The sequence below is a fragment of the Enoplosus armatus genome, chromosome 18 (assembly GCF_043641665.1).
Source record: "Enoplosus armatus isolate fEnoArm2 chromosome 18, fEnoArm2.hap1, whole genome shotgun sequence".
In the NCBI taxonomy this organism is placed as follows: Eukaryota; Metazoa; Chordata; class Actinopteri; order Centrarchiformes; family Enoplosidae; genus Enoplosus; species Enoplosus armatus.
In genome coordinates, this window is record NC_092197.1 from 5,375,602 (window position 1) to 5,400,410 (window position 24,809).

General features: G+C 39.6%; 1 protein-coding gene across 1 annotated transcript in view; it reads left to right on the forward strand.

Annotated features, from left to right (window-relative positions):
* lamc3 (laminin, gamma 3) overlaps nucleotides 1-24,809 on the forward strand; it is a 92,716-nt gene that overhangs the window by 18,378 nt on the left and 49,529 nt on the right. The window contains exons 3-6 of the mRNA XM_070924501.1: nucleotides 2,858-2,988; nucleotides 5,243-5,409; nucleotides 20,858-21,046; nucleotides 22,089-22,206. Of these exons, the coding sequence (XP_070780602.1) occupies nucleotides 2,858-2,988; nucleotides 5,243-5,409; nucleotides 20,858-21,046; nucleotides 22,089-22,206 (605 nt within the window). The remainder of the gene's footprint in view (nucleotides 1-2,857; nucleotides 2,989-5,242; nucleotides 5,410-20,857; nucleotides 21,047-22,088; nucleotides 22,207-24,809) is intronic.

The following is a 24,809-nucleotide window of genomic DNA, read 5'->3' on the forward strand; positions in this document are numbered from 1 at the left end:
TCATAAACCACAGATGAACATCACTTCATGTCCAGGTAGTATAAAACAAAATGAAGAATGAGCGACTGTATTTCGAGGCAACCGCAGTGCATCAGGGTCATTCAGTGTTGTCCAACCCCCATTAGCCAGTAGAGCAGCTCTGTAGTTACAGTTACCACAAAATACCAGGTCTATAGCCCTCAATAGTCAATAGATAGAGTGCTATCCTGAAGTGCAATCCAGCTAGCGGTAGAGTGCAGAGATGAGGCTGGCAGAGGGAGAGGAAGGAAAATAAAAGACTAGGCATTAGGTAAGATGAGAGGACATTTTACTTACTGTTGTTTTTGCTGTGATTTTATAATGCAGACGCTGTGATGTCCAAGGCAAATTTCCCACTGGGACAGTAAAGTCTATCTTATGTTTAGGTTAGAACACTAATGGTGGGATGAGTTATGGCTGCAGAACAGTCAGATTTTTTGCTGAAAGAGAGCCACCAGTTGGCCTGATTAAAAAATGATTGCACGTTGCTGTGTACACCAAATTCTACTCTGAATGGTCTTCTTATTAACATTTGCTGACAAAGCTACCCCACAGGTGGCACTGAAGTCACAATAGTCAGGCTGACACCATCCATGCAAGGGTTAAACCAATCAGGAACACATGTGTAGCGTATTCACACCAGATGTTCCAATAAGGGGATATGACCTTTTGATGCCCCAGCAGTGTGTCTCTTGGAACTGCGGGCATGGACCACGCAGGTGGTCTCAATCCCAAGACCCTCTCCTTTGAAACAGGGGGTGGCTGTCATGCTGACATAACAAGAAAGCCCCTGAGAGCTTTTAATGATAACTTGGTTCTAAACTTTTACTGTAGTGCTGTTCAGGCTATTTTAAGCTGAGAGAGATCATGTTGGGTACCTGTGAAGAAGCCTCAGAGGTCTCAATAATGTCACCTTTGTTATATTTCTTCCTACTAACCAATTAACCTACTTTCAGTTGCTGAAAATGTTGGTACATTTGCTGAATGCTCATTAGGTACTACATATATATATATATATATATATATATATATATATATATATTCTATACCAGCTATTTTCATGCTTCTTAGTCTATTAATTACAAATCCTGTAATCTTAAATATTTTCCAGAGAGCTACTTTGCATTGGTTTCTGTTCCTTCCTCTACTGTACGAAAATCAACCTGCAGACATTTAAAATTTGCTTGAGATTGATAATCCATGAAAGAAGGTAGGAAATCAATCTAAAACAAGACTGAGAGTCTACTGCCATGCTAGCGGCTCTGTGAGGCTCTGCTTTGAGCTAAATGCTAATGTTGGTGTGCTCACAATGACAATGCTAACGTGCTGATGTTAAGCAGGTATAATGTTTATCACGTTCATCATCTCATGAGATTTTGACCTGATGGTGGCGCTCGATGAAAAGTCACGGGATCACCAGAGTGATTACAATTTATTCTGAGGGTGACATGCAATCCATCAACAGTTGTTGAGACATTTCACTCAAAACTGTATGGCAACCTGATACTGGCACCAGAGGAAAAGTCAGGGGATCAGCAAAGTCATTAGGATTCATCCTCTGGGCTCCATGGATATCTGTACCACATTTTGTGAAAATCCATCCAATAGTTAACATGTTTTACTAAAAGGCAAAAATGTCAACTTGTGGTGCTAGAGGGATCACCAAAGTCAGTAGGATTCATCCTGTAGGGAACATGAATGTCTGTACAATATTACCATCATCTAGAGCCATGCCGCTAGCATGGCAAATAAATGTTATGCTATATATGATATGCTTTATAAAATGATAACAAGATAGCAAGGTGAACTATACACAATTTGTACTTAATAGGCTAAAGTAGGCAAAACCCAGTCCAATCTGAGTATCTGATGCACTTTAGCACTACAAAGACAAACTGTAGCGCCTGAGAAACACATGAATGAATGAACTCATCACACATGTTTTCAGTCTGAGGCCCATCCGCTCCAATCTCCTTTTCCCCCTTTGCCACTCTTCAAAGACACCTCTGGGGAGAAGCTTCAAAATGTACAGCATTACAGGCTTTTTCAGGACTGCCACAGAGTCCCAAACCAGCCAAGAAACAGACAGAAAGTTTCTCTCCAGCTATTTGTTTTAAAGTTGGTTCCGTTCACGCGTAAGAGATTCGTCATGTCATTTGTTCTCCCTTTACCTGGCCTCACTTTTATTTTCCACCCCACTATCGCACTTCCCGTTAGCTTTTCCTCTGTTTGCGTTATCCCTCTTCACTTTCTTCTCCCACACTTGCTTCATCCTGTCTTTACCTTTGCAGTGGGCTCAAACAGAGGAGCTTAAATCATATCAGGGAGGGGAGCTTTGCCACGTGTCATCCATTATACTGAAGTAGTGCTGCAGTGTTGTCTCTTTTCTCATGTTTTTTTTCCAAATTTCGGCTTTTGTCTCCATTAATCCCCAACTTTCTTCACCCCTCTTTCTGACATTAACTCAATTTCCTACACCATACTCATTATCTCCTCATTACATCTGCTCTCTCCCCTACCGTTACACCATCACCCCTGTCTCCTTTCCTTCATCAACCAACTCTCCATTCCAGCTTATTCTGTTCTTTGCTCTGTCAACTTTCACTGTCTTACAAATCCTCACTCCTCTTGCCTTTCTTAACTAAAGCCCAGAATGTGTTTTTCCCCTTCTTACTTCCTGTCTGCTTCCCTGTGCCTCCAAGAGTGGCAGCAGCCAACACACTGCCCTCCTCCGGTTCGCTTTCATTCCACTTAAAAGTGGGTGACCTCAAAAGGTGTTTTCTAACATCTCTCTCACCCTGTTGGTCCTTTCTTCTTCCCTACCTTTTTTCTTTTCCAGGAGTGGGTGACAGCCACTGACCTGCTCATCTCCTTGGACAGGCTTAACACCTTTGGAGACGAGTTCTTCAAGGATGCTAAAGTGTTGCGCTCGTACTTCTATGCCATCTCTGATTTCTCTGTGGGTGGCAGGTAAGAGACACCTGAAAATGTGCCATCCAGAACAATGTCACCCTGCATAACTGACACTCTTTCTGAAATGTTAAAAATGTGTCACTTTAGAGTTTAACCTTTTATAGTTTAAGCTTAGTCCCGTGATACTGTGGTTGAGCCAAAATCCAAATGAAAAGTCAAAAGCTTTGTGGTGTCCAAATGTATTTTCTTTGTGTCATGGTGCTTTTTTCTTAAATCATTTTGAATTTCCAGCCTTCAGCTATCTCAAACATAATGCAACACAAACACTGGTTCCTACAAAATGCATTCATATAATTCTGATTGGCTTTGCCAAATATGTTTTGGTGGGAACATAATTGCTGCCTGAAGAGGTAGGGGTGGGTGGTTGGGCACACAAAGAGAGTTTGACACCAGAGCCCGGGGTTCATATCCTACAACTCTCATATTGTTAGAGTTAGGCTCTTAAAACAATTGGTTAAAAGAAAGATCATGGTTTTGGTGAAATATTGAAAACTCTGGTGCGTCATGTTAGCTTTGATCTTTTCAGTATTTAACCAGTACCATAATCTTTTTCAGATACATTCAGTATGAACATTTTGCATTTGAAATGCACACTTTGCAGATATGCTTAAAATATAATTTCCTCCTTGTGTGGATTATAAACATTATTCGGGCAGTGATATCTTTCCCTCAAAACACGCAATACGCAAATTTGTTGGATATGAACGTCATTTTTAGCAGACAGGGTTGTGTAACAGGTGGATACTGTATATGTGCAAAGCAAAATAGGCAATCAAAACCTTATCCTCGACAGCTGTTTGCAAAACTGATTTAAAAAAACACCTTGCTGTCTGTCAAGTTGCCATCAGATGAGAATAAACCAAGATAATCCTCCATCCTCCTTCCACTTCTTTTGGTTTATTACTCAAAGTAATGAGAGAGGACATGGCGCCAAGGACCAGGCTACACCCTGGCACTGCAGATAGAAGTGGACGATTAAGTAGCTGAGATGAAGCCTTCAGAAAGAATATAAATGTGATCTGACACCTGTCATAAACACTTAGGATCACTGCAGCGGCATGACAAATTACCCACCACTGCCACAATACTTGGGGGAGAGACCCACATGACAACATGTTAGCCTTGTAGCAGTGCTTTTTGTACACATGCCTTTACACCTCAGTGCTACACCTCACCAAGTTGGCCAGTCCTACTCACAGATGCTGTAAACAACTCCTAGTGATTTATACTGAATATCAATGCAACCATAACCCAAAGTGGATTGCTACGAAAATGAATGTACTGTGGAGGGAACAGTCCACATATGTGAAAAAGTTTCAGTTTGTGCATCTTTTCATTCTGGTGTTGCATAACTCAACATATTGCACATCCCTTTTCTTTTTGAATTGCACATATGCTGCCTGTACAGTTCAGGTCATCTCCCTCATAACATACTCACTTAAAATTATCACGTGCAGCTCAAGTCTACGCTAGCAGAACGATGTGATATGCGGATTGGAAGCATTTTGGAGTTAGTTGTTGTCTCAGCGACAACACAAATAACTGGGTCTGAGCCTCAGGCAAGCATACGTCTGGATCCGGGACAGCTGGTTAAATTTGACAGAGCCTGCCACTCCGCGACAAGTCCCTGTCCCCTATCACAGCCACTCGACAAAACCCGACGACACTGCCAGGAAATATTACACACACGAAGGCGTAGCTGCCGCCGTGCTTCAGGGGAAATGATAGGCTTTCCAAATGCAGGGAGAAAGGAAATGAGTAGATATTAACTATCTTGTTGACTTAATAAATCCTGTCTATCTCATGATTATTGACTCTTGTTTTTGAAAGTTATGAAGCACACACTAATTTCGAGATGGTGTGCAACAAAAGGATATCAAATAAATATAGACATGCATGTAGGTAAACATTTAACACAAACACATACTAATACTCAGAGCTTGTTGCTGTTTCTTATACTCTTGGACAGTGTGAGCGTATCAGCACAGTTGAATAGTGCAGTTGCTGAAGGGAAATGAAAACCCCACCTCATCTCAGGCCATGTTCATGCCCGTGAAAGATAATAGGAAGTGACAACTCCTTACGGTGGAAATGCCTTCTCACTTTCCCCTCTCCTCTGCCTTCTACTCCATTCACTGTGCACAGAAGCATGTCTACACTTGAGTCAGCGAGGAGAAGCAAAGAGAGAGAGAGGTAGTGTATAGGAAAAGCTGTACTTGCATCTTTTACATAACTATCTGTCTTTCCTCAGATGTAAGTGTAACGGTCACGCCAGCGAGTGCACTGAGGGGGAACATGGTGGCCTGGTCTGTTCCTGCCAACATCACACAGTGGGAGATGACTGCCAGAGATGTCACCCCTTTTACCAGGACAGACCCTGGGCCAGAGCCACCGGGGACTCCGCCAACGAGTGTTTGAGTGAGTAGCCGACATGTGGGCCGCTGTCACAAACCCACAGGCTGCAGCCTATTGCAAAGGGCAGTGCTGAATTCAAGTGACGAGCTCAGGCTGTAAAAGGTCCCATAAAATCAATCTCCAGTATATCTTAAAATTTAGATTTCCTCATGTTCAGCTTTTGCATTTGCTGCATGTGCAAGTGGATTAGATTACACTCCATCACTTTGGAAAAAAAGATTACAGTCTGACAATCAGTATGGCAACCAAGTGTTCATAGAAAATGAACTTCATTGATTCCCATTATGCTGTAAATGGAATGGTATTTTATTATGTTTTCACTTTTTGAGCAAAAACACTAATGAAATTCATGTTGTGGCTGCATTACAGCATATAATGATTTAAAAATGTTTGCATTGTCCAGTCTAAGTATTGGCCCCTTGGAAGACGTGTGTATATTTAAATTAGCTTCCGTTTTATGTGAATATTTGTATATGTGAGTACACATGTGCGTATATTTGCGGGCACTTCCCTTCAGAGCTTCTGCATGTATGAATTAGCATGAGTATTATCAGGTTTGGCTCATCACATTGTGCACTTTTACTGAATGCTGTTGATGAATTGTAATTGGCTGAGGGGTAAAAAACCATAAAGGAGAGTGGCTCACAAATTGTATTTGTTTTTTTGCTGAATTCTATTAAGCAGCAAGCCTGTTTTAATTACTCTTACTCTTGGTTCCAAGCAGATGGTGTCTTAAATAGAGTACTGCACCAACTTAATCAATGCAGTATATTAATAAATAAACACGTGCCATATAAAAGACACGCAGAATGTGGAAGCATAATAATGAATGCTCAGTGTATTTGCACATCTCTATCTGGCACAAAACTCATTTAGCCTCAATGTGCCCCACCAACCTTTTTTATTTCCTGTGTCAGGCACCGGAACAGTAATATTCTCTCCGTGTTTGGGCAAAACATTTTGACAAAGGACATAGTTATATCCACTGGTGATTATGATCAGCAAATGTGCATCAAGGAAATTAGATACACCAAATGGTAAAATTTAAACTACATGAAAATCTTTTAAACACTAAAAAATCTAATTAATAATTTATACAAATAAATGCGCAGATAATAATAAACAGTAGAAATTAGATTGTTTTTAGACAAAATAAGATCACAGTGTTTTATTACACTTTATAAACAATTGTGTCAGGACAACCTGTGTCGACTGCCCATCACAAAATGAGGGGTAAAAGGGGAAGAGATTTCACATTATTTCAATGTTTTTGATAAATCTGTTAACACAAAATGCTTAAAGGATAATATAATAATACCATCACCTAAACCACAAAAGAAACAAGGATAATGATTATGAAACAATTTAGCATAGATCAAAAAGTTAGAGAAAAATGTGTCTTTTGGTTGAAAAAAATTGCTTTATAAAATTATCTCAAAACTCACTTAATTTATGTTGGCCAAAATAAATTTTTCATACTGTGTCTTTACTTTTGAAATAATGTATTTTTCTGTGCTGTTATTGTTCCATAAAAACTGCATACTGTGTACACATGCTGTTATTTCGCCCACGTTTGTTACTATCAAGAGGTGAAACAATGTCAGGGTCCCGCCCCTCGACTTGCTAGTTATGGTAGAGATGTCTTCATGCTAACTACAGGCTGAGCTGTCAGAGGTCTAAGGTGTGAAATATTTGTGGGCTTGAGGGGGCTGAGACCCTTAGTTATATCTGATATCACGTTAGGGGAGCAGCAGCAGCAGCACCATTTGCAGTTTGAGACTGCTTTGGCGGCATGTAATTTTAGACCACTCTGAAATAAGGTGGAAGCGATAAGGTGCATTTTCAGAATATATAAAGCAGGCCTAATCGAATAGATGGAACAAGATCTTTGGCTTTTCAGGAAATGATGAGAGAAAAGGCGAAAAATGAATGTCATGTATTACATTATTTTTAGAGCATGCATTAATTTGCTGAACCATTTGCTGTTTATATAGCCTACAGAATATCCACCAGCCATTTGTATACTGCTGTATGCCAATCTTTCTAGTTTTGTATAAGTTAGTACTTCCTACAAATTAGTGATGATCACAGTTCCTTGTTTTTATTCTTGCAAAATATACCATTTCTGACACTTTTTCGTCTTTATGTTCCTGCATTCGCAAATATCAGCTTTAAGAGACTATCCTACCCAGAAAAATGACGGCATCCGTCATTTCATTAAGTGCTCCAATACAACGTCTGTTATAATTACTATTTTTGTAACCATGACGACAAAGTGATGACTCCCTCACCTTACCCAAGAATGTTTTTTAACCCATTATATGATCTTTCGCTGAACCTATCCAAGTTGTTTTTGAGCCTAAACAGAACCAAACCATAACCATAATATTGTCACATCATTACTGATTTGCTTTCTAACAGTGATTTATAATGTAAGGCATGGACAAATGACATATTTTGTTGTTGTACTTGTTGACTTGTTGGTGTTACAGGTTATTGTAAAAATGTTTCAGTTGTAGAAAATATTGTGCATTTATTTAGTCATTGTGATCAACTTGATACCATTCTCTTTACAATAAGTACTAATCTGCAGGTCACACAGTTGCTCTGCTATTGTCCACAAGGTACCACCTTAAACATCTTTCTATTTCTGCAAGATCAAAAACAACGCAATTAGTCCAGAGTGAAAAAATATGCCTGTTGCTTCATGACCTTTAGTTAGTTATAAAAGCTCCATTAAAATGCATTGGTCTAAGATATGTAAAAACACTATTAACACAGCTTTGAAGGAAAAAATGTAGAACTAAAGTATTACATGACATTTTCATAATGGATGTGGTCAGCATTCAGACCTGAAAGATTTGCATACTGACTTGCAATTAGCTGATGAAACCTTGACATTTAACCTGCACATGACTTAAAACATCTCTGAAGGGTGATTGGACTGTTGTGGGGATCCACTCCTGTAAAGTTTATACACGTACTTGCATCTTTTGTCTTAAGATGCCATTTGTAAAATGTTTTGCTGGATATTCATTTATTCATCCAAGCAGCTGGCATGAATGAAAATTGAAAATATATAGACTGTTTTTTTAACCTTGTTTGCACCAGTCACACCACAAGGGGAAAATAGTTTTTATAGACTGTTCTAATCTGAGAGGATCGATCTCTTCAACAACTCTCTTTGCTCTTTCACAGTGTTTCCTAGTTTGTTCAACTGATTTTGTGCATAAGAGATGAAGATTGAGATAAATTGATTAGAGCGATCTTAGAAGGCGGTACGAGACGCACTTAATCTCTCTCGCTCTCTCTTTCTCTCTCTGCATGTTTCATCTTGTGCTGCTGCAGCCTTTACCTTAATCTGATAACATTCAGTTCAGACTTGTGCCGTGTTGAAACCTTGTAAGATTGCCGTCGTGACTTTTACATAAAACTGACCAGAGTGCTTCTTCAGACATGAGACCAACGTGTTAAATTGCTGTCAGATTAACATAAAGGGGTGCATGTCTGGAAGGGACTTTATATGTCTTTGCTACTGTTATAGACCTATTTTTCTGTGCGTAGGGGCACATTTTAAATAAAAAAATTATTTCTTCCTCTCTCCCCAGCTCACAAGGCTGATGGCTACTGTACTTATATATATATACCCCTCTTCTCCACCTTAGAATGGATTTTCCCTGTAAATATCTATATCTATTCTTGGGTTGGGACCAGTAACTTCGTGGAGTCTCTGCTGGTTGACAAGGCAACTGGTCCGGATCAAGAAATAGTCTGGAACAAAACCTTTTACTCAAGCACAGTACAGCAACAGCAACTGACAAGTGAACCTGACAGAGATATAGTTATGTATATAGTGCACTCATGCAAATAAGAGGCAGCACCTAATTTACAAACACTTTGCAACATCGACTCCAATTATTGTGGCACAAGAAAGACATTTTGAAAGGTGGTGGTAAGTCAAAACACATGCAGTGCAATTATGTTGGCTATTTACAATGACTGCTATCATTGCGGATAGGAGCCGACAATTTCCAACAAAACTGGCAAAAAATGTCCAGTGTCTCTTTCAAGCAAACACACTTTTAGCAGGGCGAATAAACTATAACAGACTCATGACCTTTTGGGCCTTAGAAAACCGTTTAACCCAAGAATAAGACAATAATTAAGATAAAACCTGAACTTTACAGAGTAAATACAAAATGACATACATTTAATAAACTACTACTTTTCTGCATTGGTCTCGTTTGCCTCTTTAACTCCTCAACTATAAATCCTCTTTATCATGCTCTTCTGGCACTGCATGCAACTAAATCTGTGAGGATTTGAAACTCACTACTCACATTTGTTGTTATCTCTCCATTTCAAATAATTAACTTGCAGCATCATATCACACAGTCATCCTGGAAAATGTTATTGTAGCACACTGTTTATAAAATGCATGTTTATCTCAGTCAGTGCAGTATATAAGTTTGAATATTTGTGTACGTATGCAAATTATATAAATCGGGCATCACATTTCTGAAAGATTCTGCATGTCAGAACATGATAAAATAGTGTAGTGTTAGGCATCAACCATAATGCCTGAAATAGCACAGTAATTCAAACATGCTAGTAGCACCTTTGGTGACCTTTTGATGGAGTGTGTCAGTATACTGTTTTGGTCAATTAGGCAAATTAGCGTAGTCCTCCCACATACAATGACACAGTACCAACCTGCTTTACAAATGCAGCATGGTTCCATTATATTCCTTTACTAAGCGCCAACTGACAGCAACATATTTTTTTATCATTAATATGTTTTCCATAGCATGAGGGACTAATACTCTTAGACAGACTGTTTCTAGATAAATGTGCAGATGAGTGGTTGGTTGATCACAAAACAAGAAATGCATCTATCTAGCAGTTATTGTAATTTAATATATTTATTCGGACTGTTTCAGATTTAGAGCTTCTTTCAAAGTGCAAAAAGTAGTGACAATCGTGTGATTATTACAGCTATCTTTGCTATTGTTATTGTGTGAATTGTGGTAGCAGGTGGTAAATGGAAGCTTCAGGAGGGCTTTTTATGTGAGTGTTTCAGTGTTTTGTGGCCATAAGTGCTTTTATTTGTAATTTCTCTATCAGTCCAGGTTTTTTTTTTCAGTTTTTGGTTTTTTTTGCGTGCTGTTTACTTTGTGGTCTTAAAATAGTTGTGGAGAAATATGCCAAGGGTTGAGCAAGAGTTGTTTGTTTGAGCATGCTTGTTTATGTGTGCATATCGGGGGTTGCAATGGGATGTCATTCTCATCAAGATTCTCCCCCTTTGAGACTGAAATCATTTATAGCCCGAGCAGGTTCTTCATAATGTTCGTTGTTTGTTTGATGTTGTCATGGGCTTAGCCCGAGGCTGTTCCAGTAGGTAGACACTTTAAGTCCTTTCTTGCCACTGATTTAAGGTTGAAGGGTGCAGTTGTGGCTGGGAGACTGATCATTTTCTAGAATGTCAGTAGTTCGGTTCATAATACTGTAGATACAGTATATCAGGTACTTATCATCTTAGTCTCCATGTAGTACTCCTACTGTGAAATGTGATGGATAAAGTAGTAGATTTAAGCCTAAAATCAGTTTAATCTCCCCTTGTTTTTTTGTTTTCTTGTGTTTCCTTTGTGAACTCATATTCTAGCTTGTAATTTAGGACAATACAAACAAATATATGATCTACTACTGAACCCCAAGCGCTATGAACAAAATAGTCATTGTGTTAAATACATGGTTCTCCGTTTACAAACAGTCAAACAGCAGGTGGGTAAAAAAAAAAGCAACTTGCCGAAAAACAGTACATTTACAGGTGAATTTCTATATTTTCCAAAAACTTTAACTACACGCCACACTTTCATATACATCTGTCAGCTCTAGCTAGTTAATGTGACGCATGAAAATCCAGTGAAAAAGCATAGCAGTGATGACGTAAACGCAGACTACACGCAAAACTACAAGTGGTGAGAAATTACCTATTTGTGTCCCAAACCATCACAGGTTGAAGGCACAGCAGCTGCCCTCACACAAGTAACGTTAGCATCCAAAGCAATCAGTCTGCACCTCTCAGCTGTCACACAATGAAACTTAATACACAGGTCAAACTGATCACCTAAACACTGATCATAAACACTGATCACAAAGCCTGACAGTTTCGCCATTTTCATTACAGCATAGTACAGTATGAATGTGTCTCGAGCAGTATGATTTAAATCTACATAAACCCCACCCCCACAATAAAGGTAAATTGGCACCTGTCAACATCCTTCCTCTTCATTTCGGGCTGAGTCCGCCTCAACTGTCATGTTTGTGTCCACATGATCCACATTACAATTGTGCCCCGTGCAATGGAACTGGTCTGTGTAAACTCAACTAACCTGAGAGCCCCAAGAAGTCAGGACGGGAATTGCACTGTGGAGGACAAGGGCTTTATTTACTGACTATAGTCAATGATACATCTTAATGGTAAATGGACTTCACTTGTAGCAGGAAAGCAGGGAATTGAGTTTGGTAGAAGAAAGTGAGAAAGTGGACAAAAGCATAATAAAAATCACTTCTAACGTACGTATTCTTTAAACGTTTACATTATACACTATAAAGACTCTTGCAGTCCTGGACTTTAAATCATCCAATCTTTTATCATTAGCTCAACGTTCACAGTCTCCAGTCAGCTTACTGTTAAATTCTTCAGACCATGTCAAATCTTAAAATCATTTGTTCTTCTGACTAGAAGTCTTGTGACTTTAAATGATGAACTGAATGAATGTCTCACTAAGCATTCATTAAAATGCATCAGATCAAGTCGGAAGTTATCTTATTGTTAGCATACTTCCAGTTTGTATTTGGATTACTTTTTCCTCCGGTTTGATCAATGTTACATGATGGAGACTTGTGAGTATAAAAAGACCTTTTATACTCAAGATGAAGATGATTCCTCTGAAGTCACTTTGAGCAGCCAGATGTTATATCCCTCTCTTAGTATTAACACTGGTATATGGCTCCTAACAACAGCAAAAGCTGTCATGATTATGTAACATGAGTAAATGACTCTGATACTCCCTCAAAGCGAAATAATGAACATGTAAGCGTGTAATGCCTGTCAATATGACTGAACAGTTGTGAACTGTTTTCTCAGGTGCAGTGAATTTAGGGAGTTTAACATAACCGCACCAACAAACTATTCTCTACTTTTCATTCAGTTAACTCACAGCAGTGAAAATGGTGCTTCTAAATTGAAAAATCTTAATGTTCTGCACAGTCTCCACAGCCGAGATTTTTCATAAAGATATATCTCCAGCATGCCCTTAAAGGAACAGTTTGACATTTTGAGGAATCTGCTTATTCGCTTTTTTACCAAGTTAGATGAGAAGATCAATACCACTCACAAGTTTGTACGATTAATGAGAAGCTAGAGCCAGCATATCATATAGACTGGACACACGGGGGAAACAGCTAGCCTCGCTCTCTCCAAAAGGTTAAAATGCATTTACTAGCATCTCTAAAGCTAGCTAATTAACATGCTATTATGTATATTGTTTGTTTAATCCATACACAAACTTGAATTTGAAAACAACAAGTTGTAGTTTGGGGTGGGTATGTACTGGTAAGTTCCTCGACGGAGCCAGGGTAGCTGATTCTTCTTGCTTTGAGTCCTCATGCTAAGCTAAACTAACCGTCCCTTTTCTCTAGCAGAATGGTATCAAGCTTTTCATCTAACACTCTGCAAGAAAGCGAATAAGCGCATTTCCAAAAATGTCAAACTATTCCTGTATCAGTGCTAAAACACATATAGAATTACACAATTACCCGACCCCAACAGTCGAGAGACTTGAGCACTCATCTGGTGTGGTAAGCAATGCTGCTGATCTTGTTTGCAAATTCTTTGCAAGACCTCTTATCAAAAATTCACATCTTAACCTAAGCACAAAGGTAACAGGTGTAAAGTGTGTGAGTGCACTAAAGGTCGTACAAGTAGCATGATCCCTCATAGACCGGTTTCTTATCACTGCTGGTGTAGTACTCGCTTGGCTAGTCCGACATCTCATTCGTCCAGCAAATTAGATGTAAAAATGAGAAATGACTGTGCCTGCAGGGATTGTGGTCCCTCTCTGCAATGCATTCTGCAACAGTACGAAGAAATTATTCATATAAAGGGCAGAAGACAATAAGGTGGTTCATTGCATCACCTCTCATATAGGTGGGGTGAGCTGCCACCCGCTTTTAGCCTCTCAAAACCATGCCTTGCTGCTGAAAGACATCTTACACACAGTGCTCAAAATTTCATATTTCAGTCAGGATTCAGGAGTCAGTCAAGTTAGTAATTTTGTTTTCATTCCAAATGGTTTCATTGACGACTAAACTTCCATAATTCCAGGCTTTTTGATATCACAAAATAAAACATTAATTTGGCCCACTATTCCAGCTAATACATAACCGGGGTTCCATATTTTGTTGTTATAATTCCATCCTTTCACTAATTTACATGTTATGTCCTCTTAGTGTATGACATTGTGCCATTTGGTGGGTAGGTCAGGAAGATCTGGTTTCTGGTGTTTTGTTTTGTTTTTTACAGAGCAAAGACTATCTTTGACCAAATCATCCAATCTTCTCTCGTCTTATAACGCTCAGATTGATGCTTACAAGAGTTAACCACCACCATTTTGATAACCATTGATTATCAAAATGATGATAAAACCAAAAGTTTAAATCAACCTTGATATTAAAACATTGCACCTCTATGACATGATTGTAATGATTTTGCGTAGTACTACTATACCATACTGCAATAGGAGTTTATACTGGGCGGTAAGGGGCTGTGTGCTGTTAAAAGCACTGGAGGTATAGACGAACATGGCTTTCACTGTGTGTCCAGGCTAATCTCTATGAGACAAAGCCCCAAGGAGCAATATGAGGGCAAGCGTCTACGCCTATATGGGTATGATGTGCAAATTAAAGCCCTGAGCAGGAGTCTGAAGTACTGCAGGACCGGCCTCTCAAGAGAGGTTAGTACCCTGGCTCACAGTCACTGAAGGCACTGGGACATCTCTTTTTCCACACAGAGACTATGCAGAGACATCCGCAGAAAATTGTACAGAAGTTTCCTGACTTACTGTTATCGAACAAACCATGAGTATGACACAACCCAAGCCCATCTCCTAGAAATTACATTACAAATACCAAAAACATAAAACAGGAAACGTAATTGCTGCCTGCATTATGTCATGTGGCAACAATATTTCGAGTGGAGGAAGTGCTACCTTTTTGATCTTTTTCAATCTTTAGTTGCCACAAGCAGATATTGTACTGAATTGATATTTTTGGAAAACAAATTAAATTAAATTTCAATGTAATTTATATAGCGCCAAATCACAACAAAGTCATCTCATGACACTTTACAAAATAGAGCAGGTCTAGATGTAATATTATTACAGAGACCCAACAGTTCCCACCATGAGCAAGCACTTTGGCGACAGTGGCAAGGAAAAACTTCCTTTTAAGAGGCAGAAACCTCGGGCAGAACCAGACTCTAGGTGGGCGGTCATCTGCTTTGACCGGTTGGGTTTGAGAGAGAGAGAGAGGGGGGGACAGACAGACAGAAAGAGACAGAGAGAGAGAGAGATAGACGTAGAGACACAGATAGACAGACAGGCAGAGATGTATGGCAGTACTAGCAGTAGAAATAGCAGCTATAGTTATAATAATACTGGAAATATGACTGATAATAGTAGTTACAGCTGTAATACTAGCTGAGATTAATAATAGCAGCTTTAATAGTAACAGAACTACGACTAAACATAATAACTGTAGTAATGAGAGTCAGGCAGGCCCATGGCGGCAGCACCCAGGCGTACCAGGACCACGATCCACAGCAACCTGCGAGACGACAAAGCACAAAGAAACTCTGGGGAAGAAATAAAGTTAGTAACATGCATTGGACTGTGATGAATGTGCAAAGATGAAGAGGGAGAGGAGGAAAGCTCAGTGCATCATGGGAAGTCTCCCCAGCAGTGTAGGCCTATAGCAGCATCACTAGGGGGCTGGTCCAGGCAGGCCTGAGCCAGCCCTTAACTATAAGCGTTATCAAAAAGCAAAGTTTTAAGCCTACTCTTAAAAGTAGAGAGTGTGTCTGCCTCCCGGACCCAAACTGGGAGCCGATTCCACAGGAGAGGAGCTTGATAGCTGAAGGCTCTGGCTCCTGTTCTGTTTTTGGAGACTCTAGGAACCACAAGCAACCCTGCACTCAGTACCAGTAAGAGCTTTGTAAGTCAGGAGAAGGATTTTAAACTCTATTCTAGATTTTACAGGGAGCCAGTGCAGCGAAGCTAATACAGGAGAAATATGATCTCTTTTCCTGGTTCCTGTCAGTACACGTGCTGCAGCATTCTGGATCAGCTGGAGAATCCTCAGGGACTTATTGGGACAGCCTGATAATAAAGAATTGCAATAATCCAGCCGAGACGTAACAAATGCATGGACGAATTTTTCTGCATCTGTTTGAGACAGGATCTTCCTGATTTTTGCAATGTTACGGAGGTGAAAGATTGTTTTATTATCTTCTTTTTAAGAGGGGCAATAGAGTCAAGTGTCAATCGCATTGAGCCTGCAGCACTGTCAACAAGATTGTCCATTTGAGAGGGACGAAGGTTAGCATAGGAGTCCTCAGTTGTATTGAGACGTGGCATTGAATTTAATGCCGATGGAATCACTTCCTTAAATTTAGCTACAGCACTATCAGATAGATATCTGGTGTAAGCTTTTTTGCCTAATGGCGTGTAGTCCAGTAATAGGAATTCAAAAGTTATTAAATAATGGTAAATAAAGGATTCTGTGGAAAGACAGTTAGATGTTCAATTTCAAGTCCATATGTCAGAACCAGGTCGAGGGTGTGATTAAAACAGTGAGTGGGTTTCTGTACCCTCTGACAGAAGCCGATCGAATCCAATAAAGAGGTAAATGCAGTACCAAGGCTATCCTTATCAACGTCTACATGAATATTAAAATCCCCTACGATAATGACTTTGTCTGTTTTAAGGACTAAACCTGATAAAAACTCTGAGAATTCAGATAAAAATTCAGAGTATGGACCTGGAGCGCGATAGACTATAACGAATAAGACTGGCTTCAGTGTTTTCCAGGTTGGGAGTGAGAGACTCAAAACGAGGCTTTCAAATGAGTTATAATCCAGTTTAGGTCTAGAGTTCATCAACAGGCTTGAGTCAAAGATGGCTGCAACTCCACCTCCTCGGCCGGTGCCTCGAGGGATGTGAGTGTTAGTATGACTGGGCGGAGTGGATTCATTCAGGCTGACATACTCGTCATGACACAGGCAGGTTTCTGTCAGACACAGTAGATCAATATGATTATCTGATATTAGCTCGTTTACTAATACAGCTTTGGATGACAGAGATCTGATGTTTAACAGTCCACACTTAATTTCCCCATTGTTTTGGCCTATAGCAGTGGTGGTCTTAATTTTTATTAAGGTTTTATTAATGACTCCTCTCCTGTTTAACTTGGTTGAATTAATTTCAGTGGTCGGGGGGCAGACACAGTCATTATGGGGTTTTGGGTGGGTAACTGCTCTAATGGAAGCGCAGAGAAGCGTGTAGGACTGCGACTCTGCCTCCTGGTCTGGACTCTGGGTTGTCACGGTTTTGGTTCACTAATAAAGTCGGTCAGATTTCTAGATATGAGAGCCGCTCCATCCAAAGTGGGATGAATGCCGTCTCTCTTCACCAGACCAGGTCTCCTCCAGAAACTCCACCAATTATCTACAAAGCCCACATCGTTTGCTGGACACCACCTCGACAGCCAGCGGTTGAATGATGACATGCGGCTAAACATATCATCACTGGTCAGATTGGATAGGGGCCCAGAGAAAACTACGGAGTCCGACATAGTTTTTGCAAACGTACACACCGACTCCACGTTAATTTTTGTGACCTCCGATTGGCGTAACCGGGAGTCATTACCGCCGACGTGAATAACAATCTTACTGTATTTACGCTTATCCTTAGCCAGCAGTTTTAAATTTGATTCAATGTCACCCGCTCTGGCCCCAGGAATGCATTTCACTATGGTCGCTGGTGTCGCTAACCTCACGTTTCTGACTATGGAGCTGCCAATTACCATAATCTACTTCTCAGCGGGTGTGTCGCTGAGTGGGGAGAACCTGTTAGAAACATGAAGTGGTTGGTGGTGAACCGTGGGCTTCAGCTGAGGGCTATGCTTCCTTCAGACAGTCACCCAGCCTCCCTGGCTTCCCGGCTGCTCGGGAGATGATGTATGATTCTGATATTTATGATTCTGATACATTCAGCATGAGCATTTTGTGACTTGGCAGATATGTTCATTAAAAATGTTTCCTTGATATGTTGATAAAAAACGTAATTCTCAGGCGGCATTATGTTTCGAAAATGTATTTGTTGTTGCAAATTAGAAGCGTATAAACGTAATTTGAAAACACAGTTGGGAATAATCCAAAATAATTATAGTCACATACTTATTTTTCAGTGCAGATATCTTCATATCCAAATAAACAGTAAAGAAAAACAGTAAAAAGAAAAGACAAAGAAACTACTGAAACAGGAGCAGCAAGTAATAAAACATTAGCAAATATACTTTTGAACTTGCTGAGAGGGATGGGAAGCCAGATGTTCAGTTTGCCCTGGAGCTCATTTCAGGATGGAGGACATAATTAAACAAACTAATTTTCCACGCTTCAGTTCACACACAAAGTAACTTTTGACATAACCTATTGATAGACCTGACGTTATGTGAGCCAAACATAATTTTGAGATAATTGTAAACTTTGTATAATAATAATGAATATTATTTATACAGCACAAAATAAAGTTACAAAGTGGTTTGTGTGGTTGAACCACAATTAAAATATTTCAATGTGCAATGAGGCAAATAAAATCAGACAATTTAAAGTAATAGAATACCCAACAATATTATAAGATATAAACAATGATTATAATAATAAAAGTAGTAAGCTTTTTTAAAAAGATGCGTTTTGAGGATAGCCTTGGAGTATCAACGTTCTCCCAGTATAACAGCATACATCATGGATTATATCACTTTTTATGGGATGTTGTCAGGGTCAACATGAATTTGTACCACTAAAGGACATTCAACAGAGGCTCAGGCTGTTGTTGACAGCACTCCCACCTGGCTATCAGCTAGCCTGACCAGCAGTGGCAGCACGACTAGCCGGCACGATAAAGATAGAGTGGATGGAAGCTGACATGTAGAGCCGGCTGGTCTTATTTGTGCTCTAGTTGCCCACCAGTGCCAATCAGAACTGAGTCATGCTTCAGTGACTTTCTATGTGGCGTGTCAGTTTTTGTCAGATGCTGTTGCCCTATGAGTAGAGGGATTGCAGATGTGATAACAAGGGACTCAGCATTTGTCAAAAGATGCATGTTGTGTTCAAAAGGCCACTCCTAGCAGTGCAAAGGCTCCTGGTTCCTACCGTAGCTTTTCATTACATCCATCAGAACTACAATTTCAGGACAGATGCTTAAAGCTGCCCCAGTCAATATTTTGAAATTAACAATAGGTCAAATTCCCAAGTGAAGAAGTCACAGAGAATTATCACCTGACTCTGCAGTTTTCTTTTATCATCTTTCAGCTTATTGTTTTAGTTTTACAGCGACAACTTTACTGTTATGGCTCACTCTCACCGCTCTCATCAGGGTCGTTTTCAGATGCAGAGGGCAGCTGTTTTCAGTGAGAAGGTCCTGATAAACCCGCTGTACACAGTGTTCGACAAGATACTTGAAAAACTAATGAATTTACATATCACCCATAGAAGAAGTAATTACATTACTTCACATTACTCAAAAGCAAAAGTAATTTGCTCCATTACTTGTTACATTTCTTTTTTGACTCAGTGAGTCAGTTTGACTCAAATGTGCCTTTTAAACAACTTCAATGCCTCCACAGCCACATGTCTCATCTTCTGTATTTAACACATCTAGGAATAGAAAATGAGACATTGTGGTTTAACAAGCAGCCAGCCTACAGTTTGGAGTTATAATATTTACTATCCATGAACAGCTTAACTCTGGTGACTGCACACAGCACTTCAGAAATCCTGTCCTCACTGTGAAGATGTGGGTTTCACACACCCTTCAACACCCTTGAACAAAACCCAGAAGATTCCATGTAAACTCACCAGTGTTATACTGTACACCTGTCTACCACAGTATTCTATTTTATTTCATATTATATAATTTGAGTCCTATATTTTATGTCTTAGATTCTAATTAGATTTCACTTATTTAGACTTTTTTTCTATACATATTTGTATGAGCATTGTTGGAGGGAGCCTGACATCTAAGAATTTCTTTTCCAACGACTACTTTATTGTAATTGTTGTATGCATGACAATAAAGAACTTTAACAGTGGCTAGCTAGTCAGCTAAGAAGACACAACCCATTTCTTGTTTCCAGGAGGTATTTCTCCTCTTCTGGTAGAGGCTTTGGTAAGGTCCACTGAACTCACCGAGACAAAATTGATATCAAGCTCCTAAAACGGTAAACAAGCTATACGATATAATTTAGAATTGTAATCCCTTACGTTACTTGTTAATGAAAATAACATTACTGTAACATGTTACTGCTGATTAATGCAGATTAATGCTAATGTTGTTTCCTGTCTGCTGGATATGTAAAAAGGCAACTCTTTCCTAACATGTTAGCCATATTCTCTACTCTCTAAGGTGATAAAATGTCAACCGTGTGTTTATAGCTTGTTTCGCTATAATAGGAGGGGTCTTATAAAAGCCGTGGGCTTTTCTAAGATTGTGTGAACCCTCGTTTACTCATAATGATTTCATGAAGCTAACATCAGTTTTTCATACTAATACCCAAGTTTGTACTGTGTTAGGTTTTAAAGCAACTGGTGATCATTTTTATCTTTGAAATAAGGTGAACGCTGCTGAGACATCTTATTAACAGGAAGGAGTAATCATATAGTTATTGCCAGCACAACGGAGAGCTTGATTCATAATAAAATGGGCAATTTCACCTAAATCCCCCCTCAGGGTGAGTGGTAAACTAAGGAGAGATTTGATGTGAGGGGTATGAGAGCTGTGATGGTGTGTTATCAGTTGAGTAATTTGCTCTTGTATAAACATGAATTACTGTTATCTAAGTGCCCCCTGACAGCCGATTGGCTCCTCATTAGGCCTGTGTGAAATGAGATTAGCAATGAGCCTCTAAATTATGATCCAATCCCAGAACACATAATCTCTCACACACATACCCTCTGTCTCTTTTCTCCATCTATTTCTGTCTTCTCTCTTCTTACCTTGTTGCCTCCTCTGCCTACTTCTTCCCCTGTGGCTGATCTTTCCTCGTTCTTCACGTCTCTCCTCACTTGACCTCTTGCTCTTTCTCTTTCTTGCTTTCTTTCACTCGCTCGCAGAGTGTAACTGCAGTGGGAAGTCAGGCGATTGCATGTTTGACATGGAGCAGTACCGGAGCACCGGCAGTGGGGGGCGCTGTGTGAGCTGCAGAGACAACACTGATGGTCCCCATTGTGAGCGCTGCAGAGAGAACCACAACAGGAAATCTGCTGGAGAGCCCTGCCTGCCCTGCAACTGCAACATTAATGGTAAACTGCAGATACAAACCCTTAATTGTTATGATAATAACTTAAAAACCCTAATTATAATCCATGCCAATGTCATTACTCACCACTTTTGTTTTCTCTGGCATGAGAAAATTTAATTATAGTTAAATTGGAATGCTGTATTGGTACAATAAGGCCCCATAAGCAAGATTTAGCTACAGACAAAAAGGACTGATTTTGCAAATGTTTTTAAATCATTAATAACATTTCATTAATATTTACTCTAACCATCGTCGCCTACTTGACTGCCAAACCTTGCCTAAGAGGAGAATATTTTCTGATTCATAATTTATACAATCTTGTTCAGCTCATGTCTTTCACATCTCGTCAGATTTAGCCTCGCCTCAGCTTCCCAAATGACCATTAAAGAAATCCATGACTTGCAGCCCTGCTGTTGTAAATTGATCCAATTGACTTGCTGAACATTATCAGTGAAGAGACTCAGTGGTCACAAAACAATCTAATATTAGGTGGAGGGATATAAAATGTTTGTGCTCTTAATTGCACCATCATGAGGGTAAAGAGAGAGAACCAGAGGGAGACATGAACAAATACATCAGCTTTCTTTTCCTCTGTGTTTCCTGAATAGTGTAAGGTGATTGCACAGGGCTGTTGGAGTCCATTATATTGATAAAAGGTTATAGCAGACTCCATCAGGCTTCTATTCTCTCATGTCCACAATGCCCCAGCTGGTATTTTTTCTCCATTAACTAAAGCTACAGTATGTCAGCTACAGTGGGATTGCAAGGTTACATCTTGCTCTTCGAAGCTCATCTCTGGGGTTTTTGAACAGGAATTCAATTACAGGTATTCAGTTATCCCCGTCATGACAAATCATTAATGATGTATTGATCCATTTCTTGTAATTTACCAATATTTTTTATGGATTCTGAAGCCCCCCCCCCCCATTTTGTTTTGTTGAAAATACTCCTCAGTCTTTCCCTTTTCCCCCGTCTCTCTGTGTACCCTTTAAGTTATCTTTTCTTTTTTTCTTCCCGCATGATCCATCTGCTGTCCCTCCCAGGTTCAGTGAGTCTGCAGTGTGATGTAGAAGGGAGGTGTGCGTGTCGAGTTGGCGTGACAGGGGAGAAGTGTGACACATGTCGGGCTGGCTTTCACTCCCTTGGCCGTGGTGGCTGCAGGTGAGCAACACGCATAGTCATAAACACAGATGCACAGACATATTGACAAATAGGACTCACAAAAAGAAAGGTTACCTAAAGAAGTAGTAAAAAAATAAGCTTTTAAAACAGAGAATGGGTTAAAAGAAATAAACAGGCATAACCGACACAGACTTAATAAATCTTCCCTGTTTTGCAGTTATACCATCTAACTTCCCCAAGCCTGAATTGATCAAACTACAGACCAGCCGTAAACAAGATGATTCTCATTTCTCTCTGTGACACCACTGTGAATTAGTGACCTTCTTATCAGCAAGTACCAGATTGTGCCAAATACAGTATCAAACTTCTAACAACTGCAAGCCAGCCCAGGGCACTGTAATTCTCCAAATGGAAACGGGAACTGGGGGAAAAAACATTCAATTTAATGAAGATTTCAACAAATATTTCAATCAAACTCAGAACTGGGTATTTAGGGTCATGTAGTGACTACAAGGGAGAGTGTTTCCCCCAGATTCACAGACCTCCTGCAGGACTGATCCTTCACCTTGAGGAATTCCAAAGGGGGGGGTGAAAAAACCCTCTTTGGGGAGACCTCTCCTGATCTGTTAACTGACTTCTCACATCTTGAATAGTAAAGGAGCCATTGGGACACTTCCCAGAGAAAGTACCAGGACTTTCTACCCCTGAGAAATACAAGATAACAAAGTAACAACCAGATGTGAAGTCACAACATGACTCTTCTGATTGTTTTAGTTGGAGATTAACGCAAAGAGGACAGACTGAAAACACCACTTTCCTCCCCCTTTCTTTCTTCTTTCTTTCTTTCTCTGTCTCTCTCACACACACACACACACACACACACACATACACACACATGCAACCTCTTCTCTCTGTCTCTCTCACCTCTGATCTGGTCTGAGATCAGATGACCAGGCCTGTCATAAAACTTAACTGCATTCTTGAGGAAGTAACACTGTTATATTCTTTTCCCAGCCTAAGCCTGAATCAAGGTTAAAATAAGGGGTAAATTGAAATCAGTAACATAGCTAACATGAATTAGCATATGTTCTACTGGAGAATAGTGCAACTCCGATCTCTGTACGATGTAAGACGAATTATTAAGTCATGGTTTAATACATTGTGTACCATGTGGCCACAGTGCCATCTACTGACCACAGAGAATGAGTCTATTTACTAAGGATGCAATTATAAGTGTGTAAAATTGCTTTCTGTTCACCTATTAGCAATATTGGAAATTGTGTTTTTGATAGTTAGTAGTTAGGAATATTAGATAACTGCTTGAATGACGTTCTGAAAGATGATTTGCTGCAAAACCATGCGTTCCCGGAATGATTTTGTAACTACTGTTATAACATGTCCTGAATCATGATTGCATGGCCATAGTGATGTTGAGAGCATGTGAATTTTGCGCGCACAACTTAAATTCACAAGAGTCAGGAAACACGAACAGAAATATTTAGGTTTCAGACAAAGGAATAGAGTTTCAGCTGAAACGGTCTCTCGCAACGGGTCGGGAAGTGTTGGCAAACCTCCATCTGCTACTGTGATAAGAGTTGATGTTGAATAAAAGAAATCCCCTTTAGAGAAGTTGACTGCCCTAGCATTACGTTAGCATCGTTTTTTGTTTTGATAATTAAATCACATGCTTCTCACTTCACTATCGCCCACTGAGTAAGGTTTATCATTTAAGATCTTGTATTTATCTGTTTATTTTCTTTATCATGTACTCTTTATTAATCCTTCATTTATTCAGTTATTAGACATTTAGCTATAAATAAATGTCCCCATTTAGTAGCAAGAAGTTGTCTGTGTGTTTTCCTTAGAAGTAGAAGACAGAAGTAAATGTATCAAAAAGAATTCCAGTTCCTTCTGACGAGACTGATCAATTTAATGATTAATTTGGTTTATTTATTTCCTTCAATTTGAAGGTGGTGCCCCTTAACGAGAGCAAATCTTTAATTTTAAAGTAGCAATAGAATCACAACAGTCATTATCATCTCTAAAATTCATGTTTCACTGTCTTCTGCCCGGTCTTTATACACACATATTAGCTGAATTGTTTTATCAGTATGATCATCTCCTTTCTAAAATGAATGTTTTTGTCATCTGTCTTATCTGACAAGACAGTAGGACGGTGTGATGACAATTAGGGTTTCACACTGCCACATGTCATTTTTGTCTGCATTTTTGTTGAGCCTTGAATTACACAAACCAATGTGCATTGTTTACATTTAGCATTTAGCAGCTTAAGAGCCAGATTTTTCCCTCAAGATCTGGAGAGTGAATATTGGAGCTACATTCATCATGTTTGAAACATGAATCCACATCAATGCTAATGTTGCTTGTCTGATGGATGTGTAACTATGCAGCTGCTTGCTAACAAGTTTGCCACATCAACTTTATGAGGAGATAATATGTCAGTGTTGTCAGATATTGCGGGTTTGAAAATAATTCATAAATAACTGGAGGATAATGCTTCATTTTGGCCTCAGCCTTCAGCTTATTTGCATTACCACAATAGTTTAAGGTGAATCAAACCACTGCTCTACTCGAGAGACTGGCCTGTTTGTATTAGTGCTTAAGTAAACACAACTTCTGCT